The sequence below is a fragment of the Callorhinus ursinus genome, unplaced genomic scaffold, assembly GCF_003265705.2.
Source record: "Callorhinus ursinus isolate GAN/ISIS: 27379988/994484 unplaced genomic scaffold, GSC_fseal_2.0 scaffold142, whole genome shotgun sequence".
In the NCBI taxonomy this organism is placed as follows: domain Eukaryota; kingdom Metazoa; phylum Chordata; class Mammalia; order Carnivora; family Otariidae; genus Callorhinus; species Callorhinus ursinus.
The window spans coordinates 220,731-238,471 of NW_027397204.1; the positions used below are offsets into that span (position 1 = coordinate 220,731).

The window sequence follows — 17,741 nt, forward strand, 5'->3', positions numbered from 1 at the left end:
CCTTCGATAGCTCAGTTGGTAGAGCGGAGGACTGTAGACGTTCAGACATGGTCATCCTTAGGTCGCTGGTTCGAATCCGGCTCGAAGGACTCAACCTTTTGACAGGTTTTCACTGACGCCGCTTGCGGGAACCCTTTGCGCAGATAAGAAAACTTGAACAGCTGGGCACATTGTCGTTTGTGCTCACAGATGAACTTGTAAAACTGAAAATAATGATAAAAAATAAATAAGCGATCCGCAGGTACATACACAAGAAGCTGCGCATGTTAAGACCGGGTCTCCAGGGAGACTGACTTTTCATGGAGTTTGGGCAAGGGTCATGGGGCGCGTGGAGAACGGGAAGGACCTCTTGGCCCAAAGTTTTCAACTTATTTTGGTGGTCCCATGGCCTTTCTGTTATGTGGATATTTAAGTGAATAAACATTAATGGGAATTTCAAATACACACAAAGTAGAGAAAACAGCATAAATTACCATCAGAGGCATCACACCTGTCCACTGGCATCCTCTGTCCCCCCGCATGCCCCCTTCCCACCCCCGACCTCTTGAAGCAATACCAAGATGCGCTCTCTCATCCATCGTTGCTCCGTGTTTTGAAGACAGGAATTCAATTCCTCTTACCGCCCCCTGCCGCCTCCAGAAAAAGAAGCGGCGAGCAACTGACAGTTCCCTTCCATAAAATTAATGAAACTGGGGTAAGAACTCGAGGAGGCTGGCTTTTAGCTCTTTCGCCCACTCCACGAAAGAGCGTGGCGCCATGTTCCGGCAGAACTAAACTGGGACGCCTGCCTGGCAGGAGATGTCACCTCGGATGGGAGCTGTGGACCCCTTGCCCGGTTTCTGTGCGCACCCGCCCGTTCCAGCGGGATAGGAAATTCTGTCCCGCTGCAGCGAGGGCGGGTTTATACTATGCTTACACTCGTCCGGGCCCCTTCCAGAAAGCCGGCCGCACGGCTGCTCCGCATTCGCGGCGGCTGGTCTTTGCAGTCCGCCCAGCAGCAGGTGCGCGTGGGAAGAGCCGCGGTGCCAAGAGCGCGCGGACGGCGCCCCCTGCCGGGCGGCCCCCGCGTCGCGGGAAGGGGCTGCGCCCGGCGCCCGCGGGAGAGGCCTCCGCCGGGGTGCAAGGACCGCCCGCCCCGCCGCGCCGCGCCGCGGGGCGCGCAGCAGACGCCGGTCCCCGGAGAGCAGGGTTAGGCGCGCCGCCCCGGGGTCGCCTCAGGCCGGGCCGTGTGTACACAGGATAACAGGTGTTTATAATATCCGTATGCATCACGTGTCAACGCAAATAACGTTTTGAAAACAGGAGCAATAACTGTTGCCCATTAAAAATTCTCTGGACAACTTATTCACAAAATCAAATTGCAAATTAATATCTTAAGTACACAAAATGTTTTAAACTAAATGAGGTCACAACTGAAGTACTCAAAAATCTTAAGTCTCCAGAACTTGTATTGGCAAAGTTAAGCTACATTTTCAAAACTTAAAAAACATTCAGAACTCGAAGTTAAATTTTGAAAAATAATTCACATTTCAAAACTCCAGACGATTTTATACACTGACGTTTAAGTCAACCTTAAAGGCGAATCACCCCCCAGCCGGAGTCGCACCCGGGTCCCCTGGGTAAAATGCTGTTTTCATCTCCCAACTCCCCAAAGCTTTCCCACACTTCCAGAAGAGCCCGCCTCCCGCGTTTTTCCATCTCGCCGAGGCGTTCTCTAGGGCACGTCCACTTGCGGACCTACCCGCTCCGCTCCGGCCTCTCCAGCCCCGAGCCCCGCCAGTTCGGCCCTCCCCCCGCCCGAGCCTCAGGTCCCGCCTCCCCGCTTCGAATCCCGCGGCTGACCCGGCCCCCACTTCCGCTCTCTCCACCCAATCTGGTCCTGCCATTCGTCTCCGCCCCGTCGGCCCCGCCCCCTCCCGCCGGCCGTCGCACGCGCTGTGCGGCAGACGGCGCGGCGCTTTACGGCTGCCGTGCTTGTCGTCTCCGCCGGCATGGAGGCGGAGGAGCTGGAGAGGGAAGGTTCGGAGCCGGAGCCTCTGGAAGGGACAGATCAGAAACCAGAGGCGGCGGAGGGGCAGGAGGAATCCGAAGAGGCGGCTTGTGGCGCCAAGAAGCGGGTGGTGCCGGGTATTGTGTACTTGGGCCACCTCCCGCCCCGCTTTCGGCCTCTGCATGTACGGAACCTTCTCAGCGCGTACGGCGAGGTCGGGCGCGTTTTTTTCCAGCCCGAGGGTAAGAGCGCAGGCCCTGGCTGTGCGGGGAGGGGGGTGGCGCTCGCCGGCGGTGGGCTCGCCTGCGCGGGTCCGAGGCGCTGTGGGGGCGCGGGACTCGCGGCCGGCGCCCGGCTCCTTTGGGGGGGGGCCGGGATTGGGTGTGGGGAGCTCGGTAAGCGCAGAGTAGTTCTCGGATAGTTTACCTTTGGCTTGTAGTGTCTGCTCCGCACACCCCCCCGTTCCTGAGCCGAATCTCCCGGCTTGTGAAATGAGCACGCGCTGGATAAAAGTCTCAGAGGCTCCTTCACAGAACTGAACCCATCCCCTTTGTCATCGTGACCCAGGTCTAGGGGCAGTGTATGATCAGCTGACCCCAGCTTTCCTAGAGGCACTAATTGAATTGGGATTCGGGGCGTGTGCATGTGCAGAGCCGATCTGGTGCAGGAGTTGACGGCTGAGGAAAAGACTGAGTTAGACGTAGGGAAGGGGTGTACGGGGCGCGGGTGGACCTTGCAGTCCTCTTACCCGCAAAGGCCTTGAGGTGGGATCCTGGCCCGCGGGCGAGTGGGAGGTGAAGTTAGTTGGGTGCCACGTCGGCCTCCTAAACCACTGCTATGTCTTTGGCTCAGACGGGTTCGTGAGGCGCAAGAAGAAGGCAGCGGCAGCCTCGGCCGCGGGAGGCAAAAAGCGGTCCAGGTACAGCAAGGACTACACCGAGGGCTGGGTGGAGTTCCGGGACAAGCGAGTAGCCAAGCGCGTGGCGGCCAGTCTTCACAACACGCCCATGGGAGCCCGCAGGCGCAGCCCCTTCCGTTACGACCTGTGGAACCTCAAGGTGAGGGGTAGGCTTGCCTGCCTCGTCTCGTCCTCTGCCTTCCCAGCCCAGGCGCCTCATTCCCTTTTGTTGGCCCCACTCTCTCATCTCCTCTCCATTCCTGACGTACCCTACCCAGATCTTTTCTTGTTTTCCTGTCCACAGTACTTGCACCGTTTCACGTGGTCCCACCTCAGCGAACATCTTGCCTTTGAGCGTCAGGTGCGCAGGCAGCGCCTGAGGGCCGAGGTTGCCCAGGCCAAGCGTGAGACTGACTTCTATCTTCGAAGTGTGGAACGGGGACAGCGCTTCCTTGCCGCTGAGGGGGACTCTGCTCGCCCGAATGGCAGCTGGAGCTTTGCCCAGCGTCCTACTGAGCAAGAGCTGAGAGCCCGGAAGGCGGCTCGGCCAGGGGGACGTGAACGGGCTCGCCTGGCAAATGCCCAGGACCAGGCTCGCTCCAGCCGAGGGCTGCTTGCCAAGATCTTTGGAGCGCCACCACCTTCAGCGAGCATGGAGGAACCCTAACCAGTCAGGGACTCCTGAAGGGTGGACAGACCCCTTCCATCTCTTGGCCCTGCTTCCTGTCTACCTGATAATGACGGCTGATAAGGATTATATTATCTTTCTAAGAGCAGGAGTCTGGCGGGTGCTTAGACATTGATGTCTTGTGTTCCTCTGGTCCCCCTCCAACTCCTCCTGCCTGGCTGAGGCACCTAATTCATACTAGCAAGGGTGTGACTACTGCGAGATGCCAATTTTGTTTGATTTTTGGCTGTCTGCCTCCTCCCCAGTGAGATCCTCTAAAAATCCCACTTTCTGGACCCAGGAAGAGCCTTTACTTCAAGCTAGATTGATAATGTCAAGTCCAGGCAGCTCTTCTACCAACTGTAGTTGAAGGGCAGCAGCAACATCGGTTTTGTTTAGCAAAGATTAACAGGGCCAGGGGTTAGTGGGATGGGACTGGGTGGGGAGCCACCTTCCAAATGCATGTAAAGAAAAAAATTGTGTGTTTATATGCCTTTGTAGTTTATTGGGGGTGGGGGGCATTTTATAAGCTCTAACTTCTATCTTCTCATGTCCTGTTCATTCCCCTTAACTTCATCTCCTGGTCTCAGAGCCACCATTCCTCTCCCACGCCCCCAGTTCAGCTTGGACCCTTTTCTAGCTATCAGATTAATTTCTTAGCCCATTTTGTCAGTTATCTAGTTCAGCATTTATTAAGTCACTATATGAGGACATAGGGATAGTAGGTAATGACACATGGCCCTTGGTGTTAAGAGTTACCACTAGAAAGAGACATTTAAGAAATTTATTTCTTAGAGGTATTGCAGGCATCATGATACATGTATATAAGGGGTAGAGTAGGGGCCATGGGAGGGCATGGTTGACTCTATCTGGGAAGGGAAGCAGTGCTTAATATGGAGCTGATTCCGGATAACACGCTTCAGAGATGGGGCAGTTTTCACCAGGTTTTCCAGATCAGTCCTGAAAAGTGAACAGAAGTCTGACTGAGCCTGGTGTAGTCCTGTTTTTGGAAACAGGTCTGTGGATGTAGTGTTGGATTCAAACCATCGTAAAGGTAGGCAAAGCCTGGGAGGTAGTCAGGCACAAATGATGCCCCACAGGTGCACTTCTGTGAAGTAGGCCTTAGATGAGGGAGGGTTCATAAGCAACACGCAGAGCAGCCCTGGAGGCCACAAAGAATCTATGTAAGCCCCTAAGAGAAACTGAAAACTGGTGTCAGAGTAAACTAAACTAAATTACAAAATAAATAAATATATAAATTAAAGCTGGTCGGGCACGGGGCTGGCTCAGTTGGAACATACAACTCTTGATCTTGGGGTTGTGAGCTCAAGCCCCATGCTGGGTGTAGAGATGACTTAAAAAATGTTAGAAAAGGGACACTTGGGTGGCTCAGTTGGATAACCTCTGCCTTTGAGCCCCACGTCGGGTTCCTTGCTCAGGGGGAGTCTGCTTCTCTATCTGCCTCTCCCCCTGCTCATGTTCTCTCTCAAAATCTTAAAAAGAACTGGTCAATATCTAGTTCATTAAACTTACAGGAAGTAGTAGAGTGATTATAATAATTTGGGTTTTGCTTGTACTATTTTTTTTTTTTTTTTTTACCCACTGTCCTCAATATAATTACTCATTTGTTCTTTGGGTGAAGTGGACTAATCCACTTCTTTGGTTCTAAAATAAAATCTTAGTCATGTTAAGATTTTATTTGGTAGGTGTGCTTTATTTGGGAGAATAAAGACAACCATACAGTAAAAAATAATGGTTACTTGGTGTAACATTTCCCACAATGCCTATACCTCTCATACCCATCAACAGAGACGTGTGTAATGTTACACCCTCAGTCTTAGGAACTTGTACCCTGGTTTCTGTGAGTTGTGAGTTTGTTTCATGTGGATTGTTTCCTGAGGTCATGGTGTCTTCCAAGTGAGCCAGAAAAATCCAGTGTCAGAATTTGATAAGCTGTTCATTTAATCAGAATTCTCAGTGCCCATTGCCCCCTTTGCTAGATAAAGAGAATATCAAGATTAAGAAACTTCTTCCCCTTAGGTTGCTAACAACTTATAAAATAAAACACATATAGGGCTTAACTTTTTGAATGAAATAAAGGTATCAGTATATTCAAGGTCAGCATCTCAGGCTCCAGTTCAATAGTTCTGCACAAAGAGCTCACACCCAGTGCCTGGTGAACTGGGTAAAACAGGTGGAGTGAGAAATGAAAATAAGAATGGGTGGAAGAAAATGAATTACCCAGAACTGTCAGTTTGATTCCCTGGAGCCTAAGCCCTTCGAGGGCAGGAGAACATCTTTTTTACACTTAAATTTTCTCTTTTTTAAATGTGGCCATGAATGACCCTGACATGGGTCAATTTTAGTTGTACAAATATAGTAATCGTATACATTTCCAGAAGTGAACTCGCAGAGTAATTTTGGTAGATAATGTCAAAATGCCTTTTATGAATAAAGTGTAAGCGACCATTTTTGTGATTTATAAGCGAGGAAACATGATTTAGAAAAATACCAGTCACTGGAAACTAGATATCCCAGACAGAAGCCTCCAGCATTCTTCGTTCACAGTGTCTTGGGGATGTCCAAGGCCCCCTACCCGAGGATCTGACTCAGGGTATTGAACGTATTTGCTAAGTTTTTAGTCACTGAACAAGAGAATATTACCCCTATCCCAAAGACGATCTGGCTAAGGATGCTAGCTAGATTTTCATTTAATCTGTGAGAATGGTCAGAAACAATATTGTCATATAAAGTTTTGGAAGGAAAAGGCAAGCTCTAAGCGCTGTCCTTAAATGGAAGGGGCCGTCCCTGGGTGGGCTCGAACCACCAACCTTTCGGTTAACAGCCGAACGCGCTAACCGATTGCGCCACAGAGACGGGGGTGAGAAGGGTTGTCTTGTGAGACCTGATCATTTCATTTTTCCAGTCTACACTGTGCGATACACTTTACGAATGAAGTTTTCGTTGGGTATATATATTGAAGAACTGTCCCCGCACGATTTTTGTTGTTCCTATGCTTGTTTTCAAAACAAGTTTTGATAATATGGATATTATTCTTAGAGAGGAATTTCGGAATGTTGATTGGGTGGGGAGAAGGGCGTCGGACTGCTGTTTACCCGAGTTAGTGTGAATATAATCCAAAAAAGGACATCCGGACAGAATTCATTTTCAGTTCAAAAAGGGAGTTTTTGCTGACCCTTAACAGGCCCTAAAAGGATTCTGTATAGATGAAGACATTAAATGGGAAAGATACCAGGAAGAACAACTAAGAAGGGAAAACCTAGAGGCTCATCAACACAACCTCAAATTATAGGGTAAAAGTGTCCTTCCTGGGAAATTGGATATTTTCATGTACCAAAGTAGGAGAACAGAGCTATCTTGCTAATTGCAAAGAGAAAATCAAATCTTTACAAAGAAGAGACTTAGGTCTCCACTGAAACTAGGGATCAAATTTAACATCATTAACAACGGGACAAATGAACATTATGTGCTTCCTGATGAAGTCACAGCAAGTACACAGCACATGATATTCTGCCTAAAAGGATTAACTTGGATGTAATTAGGTCTGTTAGACAACTTCTAGCCTTGTCACTACATTTAGCTATTGCTGTGTAACAAGACACTAAAAAATGTCAGTGGTTGTTTGAGTCATGGTTCTTCCAGAGAAGCAGAACATATATGATAAATCTCCTTCTCTCTCATCTCTCTACGTCAGTCCCTCTCTAGAGAGATCTCCCCATTTCTGTATTTATCTATCATCTATCTATCTATCTATCTATCTATCTATCTATCTATCTATCTATCATCTAATCACCTATCTAATTGGCTTATGTGTAGAGTGGGCCAGCAAGCTGGAAACGCAGGCAGGATTTCTATGTCACAGTCTTGAGAGAGAATTTCTTCTTCAGGAGGAAAAGGAGTGAAACATTAAGATTTAAAATGTTGGTTGAGTAAAATAAGATCTTGGAGACTTCAAAGTCAAAAAATCCACTTAGGATCTTCGACATAAACTTGAGTATTTTGGAATATACGGTACATGGAAAGGTCTGGATGGTAGTGCAAAGTGACATTAAGATGTCCCTAGACAGAGATCGCACTAGCTGGGAGCAAGGGTAGAGACAGGTGATCAGAAATATTATGATGTAATGTATTTTTTCTTTGCTAGGAGAATAAGAAGTAGCCAAATAATGTGCTATTTTGTCTTAGATAAAACTTGGCCTTGGAAAGGTTGAGTGACATGCCCAGGGTAACACACTGGTGGATTTCATAATGAATGAACTCCCAAACCTAAGCTCTGAACCATTAAGCTCTAGTATGTTTCCTACTACATGTCGACAGTGAGGAGTACTTCAAAGGGAGTTTCTGGTCTATAGTAAAGAGGGTAGTGTCCTGTAAGTCAACATACTGGCTAGTTTCTAGCCGTACTTCAAACTAACACATCTGGGTAATGGAAAGCTGAAGCACCTAGTCTCTTGGCTTAAAATGTGCTTTAGAAATATCTGATTATTCTGACCCCGCATCAGAGAGAAGTCAGTTAAATTCTTGTGATATGTCAGCACTATTAACAGTCAAAAAGAGGCAAAGACATTTCAAAGGGGAAAGGAATTTTTGACCAATGAGATCAGATTTCTATAACTCTCCATCATCATATCCCAGTGTAAACCCTCCTGTTCAGAATCCAGTTGAACCTTGGTAAATTCTATAGCCACATCCTTGAATGTCACTGCTTCCTGAGAAACCAAACAAATCCAGAATCGCCTAACTGAAGGGCTACAGCCCAGGAAGTGAATGGAATGTAGAACAAAACAAAACAAAGCAAAGCAAGATACGGTTATGACAGAATAAAATATTCTGAGTCAAGACAAGCCAAGTCTATTCATTTTTACTTTATATCTAGTACTGTGTTTGAGTCTATGTGAAATACAAAAACAAATAAACAAAGAATACCAGTCCACAAGGGACTGGAAATTTTACATGTGAAATAATTTCAAAACTATATAGCAAATAAAGAAATCGTGAAATTCTTTGGTACAGACAAAAGGTACTGAAGGCATTCCAGGAAGGACACCAGGGTATGCAAAAATAGCAAGGGAAGGAGTTCACTTAACGTTCTCAACTCCGGATGGACAATGCAAGTAGCTGGAGAGTTTCTAAAGCATAGGGATGTCAAGGCCCAGCTCGCTGAAATTCTGATTTAAATTGTCGAACAGAGGGCCAAAACATCAGTGTTTGTTTGGTTTTTTTGGGAAGTATGCTAGGTAATGCCAATGGCAGGACTTGAGTTGTACTAGATTCGCTGGTGAACTCGTTTACCCAAATTAAATCATAGACCACAGTAGCATAGTGAGAAAAACATCAACCACAGACTCAGATACCAACGCTGATTCTTTGTTCTGTCATTTATTGGCTGTGTGAATTCTCTTTGCAACTCTTTTTTTTTTTAACTTTATTTATTTATTGGAGAGAGAGCGAAAGCAATCACAGAAGGAGAGGGATCACAGAGGGAGAGGGAGAAGCAGACTCCCCACTGAGCAGGGAGCCCGACACGGGGCTTGATCCCAGGACCCTGAGATCAGGACCCCAGCCAAAGACAGAAGACAGACGCCTGCGCCACCCAGGGGCCCCTGTAACCCTTATGAACAACTCTTTCTGAAGGTTCTGCCCTGGGCCTTTGCTTACTTCTCTGTTTTGACTGATGGTATATGGATGAGAACAAATTCTTTACATCCATCCGGAATCAAATCTGCCTCAGGGGTACAGCTATCTTTCGATTTCCCTAAACAAACGATCTTGGCACTTTCCAGGAACTTCCTTCCTCCTCTATATATCCACTTCTTTCATCAAGTCAAACTTCTTTCTCGAAACCCCTGTTAGGGGACAGGGAATGGGCTTGTTGACGGTCCTCCGCCCTCTGGCCTCACCCTATGTTTTTATCAGTAGCTTCAGTCTCTTTTCTGGCTTTCTCACGTGATACACTCATTCCTATCATCATAGCGCTGATCACATTTCCCACTCTGCCTGTAACACCCTGATTCGTACACATGATTCAAGACCTATTGCAAATCCCACATGTTATATGAAGCTTTCCCTGCCTTCTCCAGCCTGCAAGACCCTCTCCCTTCTCAAAATTCCTTTAACTCTTACCTTGCCCATTTAACCAGACACTTAGGTGTACATATAAATATGTATGTATAAATGCATGTGGATGTGTGTGTATACACAGAAACGCTAACGGTTCTGTAATGATTGTGCAAGGGGACGAGGGCCTGATCCAGTGCACACTTTCTATTACCAGCAGGGCCAAGAACGGAGCTGTGCTTATGACTAGTCCAGAAGATGGACAGCCGCCTGCACGGAAGACAGTTAGATGTAGAGAAGGACAGTGAGGGGAAGGCACCAGAAGAGTGGTTAACGTTCCTTTCAGATGCTGCCTCTACCACAAAGTATTATATCTAGTTATCTACCAAAAAATAGAGCTCAAGTTCCAGTGCAGGAACTTGACTAATTGGTTAGTTATTGGTTAGTCCGTAGACTACCAGAATCAAGGAAGAATACCAGTGTTCAGGAATTGAAATAATAAATAAACCAAGGAACAGATAAATCTACTTATCGCAACTTACCTGGGTCCTGGCTGTCATAACAGTATACATTGCTTCTTCGAAAGTTAGAGCAATTCTGAGACATTAGTGTCCTGCTAAGACAGGGCTAAGGAAGAAGAAAGGCATGAAATAGCCTTGTTCTGATAAAACTTCCAGCCTTCAAGTCAGAAACACACTCCCTTGCTTAATACATATTGATTGAGTGTCTTCACGTGTCCCAGGCTCAGGAGACACCATGACGCATGGGCACTTTTCCAGACTTCACGGAGCCTATGGTCTGGTAGAAAAACTACAAGAGCCGAATAAGTACACAGATGTATACACATCTATGCTCTGTGATAAATGTTATAAAGAGTAAAAGATTGGATTAGCACATACCCAGCCTCTAAGAGTAGAAGGCACATCGGAGCTGAGAGTGAAGGAAATGAACTTATAGATAAAAAAGGAGAAGAAAAGAAGTCTGGGCAGAGGGACGGGGGTGTGGAAGGGCCCTGAGGCAGGAGGCGACGTAAGACCTACCAGGACATGAAGGGTGAGTGTGGCTAACACTGAAAGAGACATCTCTTGCAACAAGGTAAGCCTGGAGAAGCGAGGAAAGAACAGATGACGTGCACCTCGTAGCTAATATTACGAGTTTGTATCTTTACCCAAAGAGCAATGGGAACCGCCAAGGGGTTTTAAACAGTGACATGGCGCACGTAGATCTGTATGTTTAAGACATCTATCTGCCTGTAGTATAAAGAGAAGCCTAAAGAGAGGTAAAAATGGGTGTGGGAGACCAGTTGGGAGGTTATTATGATCCAGGCAAGAGATGCCAGGGCTTTAGCCTAGAGTGAGAGTGTCAGAGACAGAAAGGATGAGGCAGATACAAGAAATACTCATGGGGTCAAATCATCAGGTTTTTCTCCATACGCCCAATGGGAAAGATCGATCAAAAGGTAGAGTTTTTAAAAGAATAAAAAGACTGGGAGGAAAATTTACCAAAAAACCCATACGTGATAAATGACTGGTATCCAAAACATACAGATTCTCTTAAAATACAACCGTAAGAAAATCAATTAATTTAAAAACGGGCAAAAGATCTGAATAGACACCTCATCAGAAAAGGTCTACAATGGCAAATAAGTACGTGACAAGATGCTCCCCAGCCTATGTCATTAGGGAATTACGAGTTAAAATAACAATGAGATATCACGCCAAACCTATTAAAATTCAGAACACTGGGGCGCCTGGGGGGCTCAGTCGTTGAGTGTCTGCCTTCGGCTCAGGTCATGATCCCAGGGTCCTGGGGTCGAGCCCCGCATCAGGCTCCCTGCTCCATCGGGCTCCCTGCTCTGCGGGAGGCCTGCTTCTCCCTCTCCCACTCCCCCTGCTTGTGTTCCCTTTCTCGCTGCATCTCTCTCTGTCAAAAAAAAAAAAAAAATTTAAAATTAAAAAAATAAAAAAATAAAATTCAGAACACTGATAACACCATGCTGGTGAGAATATGGGCCAACAGGGGTTCATGTTCCTTTTTGGTGGGAATGCACAATGGTACAGCCGCTTTGGAAGAATGTTCGACAGTTTCTTACAAAGCTGAACATCGCCTGCCCATGCAATCTAGCAATTGGACTTCTTGATATTTCCCCAGGTAAGTTGCTATATCAACACAAAAACCTGCACACAATGTTTCTTACAGCTTTATTCATATTTGCCAAAACTTGGAAGCCACCAAGATGTCCCTCGACAGGTGAGCGGATGAACGGTGGTACACCTGGACAGTGGAATATTGTTCAGCACTAAAAAGAAAGGAGCTGTCAAGTCGTGAAAAAACATGGAAGAATCTTAAATGCATAAGGCTACATACTGTAGGATTCCAACTATATGCCATTTGCAAAAGGTAAAAATATGGAGACTGTAAAAAGATCAGTGGTTGCTAGAGGTTCAGAGTGGGAGCGAGGGATGAAAAGGTGGGGCACAGGAGATTTTTAGGGCAAAGTGTTCTGTCTGACACAGTCAGGGCGGACACATATCACCATGCGTCATCAAAACTCAAAGAATGTTGTAATGTAAACTATGGACTTAGGTTAATAATAATGAATTAATATTTGCTTACCAATTGTAATAAATGTACTACTGATACAAGGTGTAAATCACAGGAGGAGTTGTGTGCAGAGGGAGATTCAGTAGGTGAGAACTCTCTGTATTTCTTTTTTCTTTTTTTGACCTGTCTGTATTTCTTTTTATTTTTTTAAAGATTTTATTTATTTATTTGAGAGAGAGAGCACAAGCAGGTAGAGCCGCAGACAGAGGCAGAGGGAGAAGCAGGGTCCCCACTGAGCAGGGAGCCCGATGCGGGACTCGATCCCAGGACCCTGGGATCATGACCTGAGCTGAAGGCAGCCGCTTAACCGACTGAGCCACCCAGGTGCCCTTGAACTGTCTGTATTTCTGATTAATTTTTCTATAAACCTACAAGTGCTCTAAACAGGTCTTTTAATTTAAATCAATCAAATCAATTAATCCTATAAAAAAGGAGAGGGGTTGCTGAGCAGCCTCAAAACAGGATCAAAGAGAAAGTTCATGAGCACCATTGCCTGTCCCTGTACTCAAATTAGGATCCAGGAAACAGAGCTCCCCAAATTCTCCCAAAATGCCTTTTGCTTTGCAAAGTAGAATTCAATCTGACCCTAGTTTTAGTCTACCTTTTCATTCAGTGACACATTTTTAATATTCCCCTACTGCTTTAGAGGGTTATAGAAATCCATCCATTCAGTTCCATAGAAGGACATGATGACCTCAAACAGGCATGTTTCCTGTTCCTTTATTCCCTGCAGAATTCACGTCTGAGTCAATACATTTATTGGACTGTTCAGTTTCCTCAGGGATTTAATGGGAATATGACACCTGCCCAATTTCTAGAGTCCGTGTAAAATGAACACCTAGCAATCAGTGTTTCACCAAATTCTCATGGGTACTGATTTATCTTACAGATTAAGAAAAAAAAAGGAGGGTGGGTAGGAAGGATGTCCACGAGCAAAGGGTCTTTTTGCCTCCAGATTTGGAGCCAATAATGGTGAATATTTCCTCCTCCTTGGTTTTTGACCCAAAGATTTGCCACATAGTAGGGCGAGGAGAGAGCTGGGGTTGATGTAATACGTGAGATTCACATACACATAATGGGAGTGGGGACTGGTTGTTTTTTTTTAACTAAGCCATATACAGGATTGGTAAAGTTTGGTGAGTATGGAATTGGCTCAAGGCTGCTGATCCTACCCTACACCTCATCATTTTCCCTCTCCCACAGCTCACGCCTTTCTCCTGAGGTCTTTGGAAGCTGTCTTCTCATGGTCCTTTGTGCACTATTGCTTCTGCTTTTTTCCCAAAAGGATGGATCCCAGAGTTCTCTAACTCGGGCAGCTCCAGGATCTGTTTCTGCTTGTGCATTTCTGATTTCTTTCCTGAATCCATATCCATCTGGGGCAAACAGCTAAGTCTGTCCAGGACCATAGCAATAGCATTAAACTAACCGATGGATGTGGTAACTGTGAGACGTTCTGTTTCAGAATATTCCCGCAAGACGGAAGGTCTGCAGAGTGGTAGGCAGTGGGTGTGCGGGCTGAGCTGATGCTGTAAACTTCGGTAGAATTAGAAGTGAAGAAATCACAGGATGTCAGGGGTAATGTATGTTAGTGACCAACTGATTTAATGCCATTAATTTTACTGAAGAAGATAGGGACCAAAAACGTCTTCCTTTGAGGCTTCTAAGTAGAAGAGCAGATATTACCTACCTGACTTCCTGATTCGATTTCAGTATTCTTTTCACAACCCACCACGTTTTTCACAGAGTTGTCCCCTGAAATCAGGCTATGTGAATATCAGGACTGTTTGCTTTTGTGTTTACCCCAACCTCCCATCATAATGCAACTTTTGTAAGTGCACGAACTGTTCACTGATATTTCTGCAGCATCTAGAATAATGTCCGGCACTCAGTAAATGTTTGTGAAATGGAAGAAAAAGTTCTAGAACTGTGATAGGCCACATTCAATCTGGTTAAAGCCTGCACTTCAGGCAGTCCCCTGATAAGATACTTGTAGGCAGGCCAAACCATCGCATGCTCCTTTTTTCAAATGGGTTGTTGAGTCATTTCAGATGGTACTCTACTACCAGATTTTAACGCTCTTTGAAAGAAATAATCGTACTTCATAATAATAAGCGCTTAACAAATGTCACTTCCTTTCCATCTGTCTTCTCTCTAGGGGAGGCTTCTTTCCCCGTAGCTGTTTAATTTCTCATTAACTTTACTAATACCTTATTTATTTTTAAAGATTTTATTTATTTATTTGAGAAAGCGAGAATGAGAGAGAGAGCGCACATGAGAGGGGGGAGGGTCAGAGGGAGAAGCAGCCTCCCCGCCGGGCAGGGAGCCCGACGCGGGACTCGATCCCGGTTCACCAGGATCATGACCTGAGCCGAAGGCAGGCGCTTAACCAACGGAGCCACCCAGGCGCCCATTATCTTTACTAATACTTTAATATGTTACTTTAATACTTTAACTCCTAAATACTTTACTCCTAATACTTTAACTCTTAAAGTATCTAGTAGGATAATGGATGACCTATTAAAAAAATTTCCACATAAAAACATCACAAGAGATTATAAGAGAAACTATCCACTTCAAGCTGTAAGTTCAACTGCTTGGAGCAGAGAGGCCGAGAGGCTCTGGCCCTCCGGTGGGAACTCCGACCAGATAGAATCTCTGTCTTCCAGGATGGATTTTCCCAACCAGGGGTTCAGTTGGGTGATGCCTCCCTCCTCTGAGTTCTGCCTGGACAAAGTCTGTATCACAATTAAGTTCTTTATTGGTATCTTATTTTAAAAGCATTTCATGTATAAGTTTTATCTCACCAATAAAAGTAAACTGTATAAATCTTGAGCATTGAGGAAAAATAAGAGAGAAAAATATGAGAAGAACTTGAGAGACAGAGCACCAAAGAATCCTCTCAGGAACGTTTACTAACATAAGAGGCCTTTTTTTTTTTTTTCTGTAAAAGGACAATCTAGGGACGCCTGGCTGGCTCAGCCGGTACAGCGTGCTTGGGATTGTGAGTTTGAGCCCCATGGTGGGTGTAGAGATCACTGAAAATAAAGTGTTAAAAAAATAAGAAAAAATAAAAAAGGAGAATCTAGTTATCAGCTTAATTTTGTAGGCAAAAACATAAGAACTTCACAAGGCCCTAGAAGCTACATGAAGAACTGTTTTTAAAATAATGGATTAAAAGGTGAAAACAACACAAATATCTATCAACAGATGAGTGGATAAACAAAATGTTGTATATTCATACAACAGAATATTATTCATCCTTAGAACAAAATTCTGATACGTGCTGCACAGGGATGAACCTTGAAGACATTATGCTGAGTGAAATAAGCCAGACACAAAAGGACAAATATTGTATGATTCTACTTATATGAGGTACCCACTCTAGGCAAACTCATAGAGACAGAAAGGAAGATAAAGGTTTCCAGGGACTGGGGGAAGCGGGAATGAGAAATTACCGTTTAATGGGTTCAGAGTTTCTGTTTGGGATGATGAAAAAGTTCTGGAAATTGATAGTGGTGATGGTTGTACAACATGGGGAATGTACTTAATGCTATTGGTATACTTACAAATGGTTAAAATGGTAAATTTTGTTATATTTTACCACAATTTAAAAAAATGGATCTTGCATTTTCAATTTCAAAAATATGTTCACTATTAGATATTTGGGAAATAAACCTATAAACCAACAGAGATAATTGCTGTTATCATTCTAATATATATATTTCCAGTGTTTTTCCTATAGATGTCAGTCAGTATATACTAAAATGGAGTCCTACAGTATACATCCTATGACCTGCCCTTCAGTTTTCACAATGTATCATGTAGACCCCTTAGTGTTAGACACGTACATTTTATGAGTAACTATGACAAGCACCCTTGTCTGTGTATTTTGTCACACTGTTGATTGCTTCCTAATGGTAAATTTCTTAAAATGATTTAAGATCAAATCAAGAGGACTTGAGGGTAAAGGAAAACTAAGCGAGAAATTTCTTGGACACCCAAAGTAGGTAAAACTCTAGACTAGACAGAGAGAAGAAAAATGATGAACAACTAAGAAAAGACATTGGGTTTTAATAAATACCACCATCTACCATGTAAACAATTTCCCATGGTTTATGGTATAGCTAGTTGCCCAACTCCGGTAAAATAGTTGTATTCTTAATGTTCTGTTCAGACCATTTTTTTTCTGAATTTTAACATTTAAATAATGAAATGATACGAAATACATAAATCAGAAAATGCAAATGTTCTCTATTTGTAACATTCATAAAAATACTACTACAGAATACAATACAGCATCATTTTTCTTTGCATTTACAAACACACCATTTTTTACAATAATGTACATACTACTTTGTTACTCTTTACACAAATATATTTTGGACATTTCATCAAATGGATTCACATTAATTTATTTAAATAGTTTATTTAACTTAGGATTTAAATTATTTCCAATTTTTTGCTATATCATAAGCTGGCTACAATAAATATCCATATAGAGACACAGATTTTTTTTAATTTTATTCTATTATGTTATGTTAGTCACCACACAGCAGAGACACAGATTTTTATCAGTATATTTATGGAAACAACATTACTGGGTTAAAGAATATATACATTAAATATGAAAGCTACTGTTCTCCTAGTTTCCAACCATTTCAGGCATGAAGTTCATTACTCCAATAAGATTATATATAAGTACAAAAATATTTCATATTTATACTCATACTAATAATGTATAAGAGTGTCAGTCTCTTCATAGACTGGGCAGTTAATAAACAGCAGAGTCTTAACTCCTAAATAAATAGTTTACTATTTATTTACATATTTTTCTCTCTTATTTTTCCTCAATGCTCAACTAGCTTACAATCTGGAGTCTTGGAAGTCCAAGGTCAGCGTGCCAAAATGGTAAAATTCTGGTGAAGGCATTCTTCCTGGTTCTGTTCCAGATGGCAGTCTTCTTGCTGTGTTCTCACATGGCCGAAGGGGCAAGAAGGATCTCTAGGGTCTCTTATATAAGGACACTAATCCCATTCATGAGGGTTTCATCCTCATGACCTTAATCACCTCCCAAAGGCCCAACCTCCAAATGCCATCACATTGGGGATTGGGTTTGAAACCAGAAGAATTTTGGGGAGGTGCAAACATTCAACCTACAGCAGAGTGTATTTTTCTTAACTGCCACCAACGTGGCTATTACAGTTTTTTAAGTCTTTGCTAATATGAAACATTACCAAAAGAGTTGGAGAATTCAAAATAATCAAGGTATTTTATATTATTTTGACTATTAATGTGACCCTCTTTTCAAGTGTATATTGGCCAGTTATATTCCCTCGGTGAACTCCCTGTTCACATCTTTTCCCATTTTCTTTTAGTTGTTGATTTGTAGATGCTCTTTTATAGCATGAGTAGGAACACTTGTCTATGACATATGGTAAGTATACTTCCTTATCTGACTGATGGTGTAATTAGGTAATGTAAGTTTTTAGTTTTTATAACATCAA

The 17,741-nt window shown here is 44.0% G+C and overlaps 1 protein-coding gene and 2 non-coding genes across 3 annotated transcripts; 2 read left to right on the top strand and 1 right to left on the bottom strand.

Annotated features, from left to right (window-relative positions):
* TRNAY-GUA (transfer RNA tyrosine (anticodon GUA)) lies at positions 1 to 89 on the top strand. Its single transcript is given in 2 exon segments — positions 1 to 37; positions 54 to 89. It is a non-coding gene; the product is annotated as a tRNA-Tyr (tRNA).
* A 1,864-nt stretch (positions 90 to 1,953) lies between these two features.
* Positions 1,954 to 5,246, top strand: ABT1 (activator of basal transcription 1). Its single transcript, XM_025891167.2, has 3 exons — positions 1,954 to 2,232; positions 2,843 to 3,048; positions 3,193 to 5,246. Exons 1-3 carry the CDS (start codon positions 1,992 to 1,994, stop codon positions 3,553 to 3,555), a joined length of 810 nt encoding a protein of 269 aa, XP_025746952.1. The 5' UTR covers positions 1,954 to 1,991; the 3' UTR covers positions 3,556 to 5,246.
* Positions 5,247 to 6,358: 1,112 nt separating this feature from the next.
* Positions 6,359 to 6,432, bottom strand: TRNAN-GUU (transfer RNA asparagine (anticodon GUU)). Its single transcript has one exon. It is a non-coding gene; the product is annotated as a tRNA-Asn (tRNA).
* Positions 6,433 to 17,741: the final 11,309 nt, after the last annotated feature.

Excerpts from the sequence above, each read along its gene's own strand:
- ABT1 (XM_025891167.2), top strand. The coding sequence starts at position 1,992 with ATGGAGGCGGAGGAGCTGGAGAGGGAAGGTTCGGAGCCGGAGCCTCTG. Across the intron at positions 2,233-2,842 it reads CGTTTTTTTCCAGCCCGAGG|ACGGGTTCGTGAGGCGCAAG; the intron begins GTAAGAGCGCAG and ends TCTTTGGCTCAG. Across the intron at positions 3,049-3,192 it reads ACGACCTGTGGAACCTCAAG|TACTTGCACCGTTTCACGTG; the intron begins GTGAGGGGTAGG and ends TCCTGTCCACAG.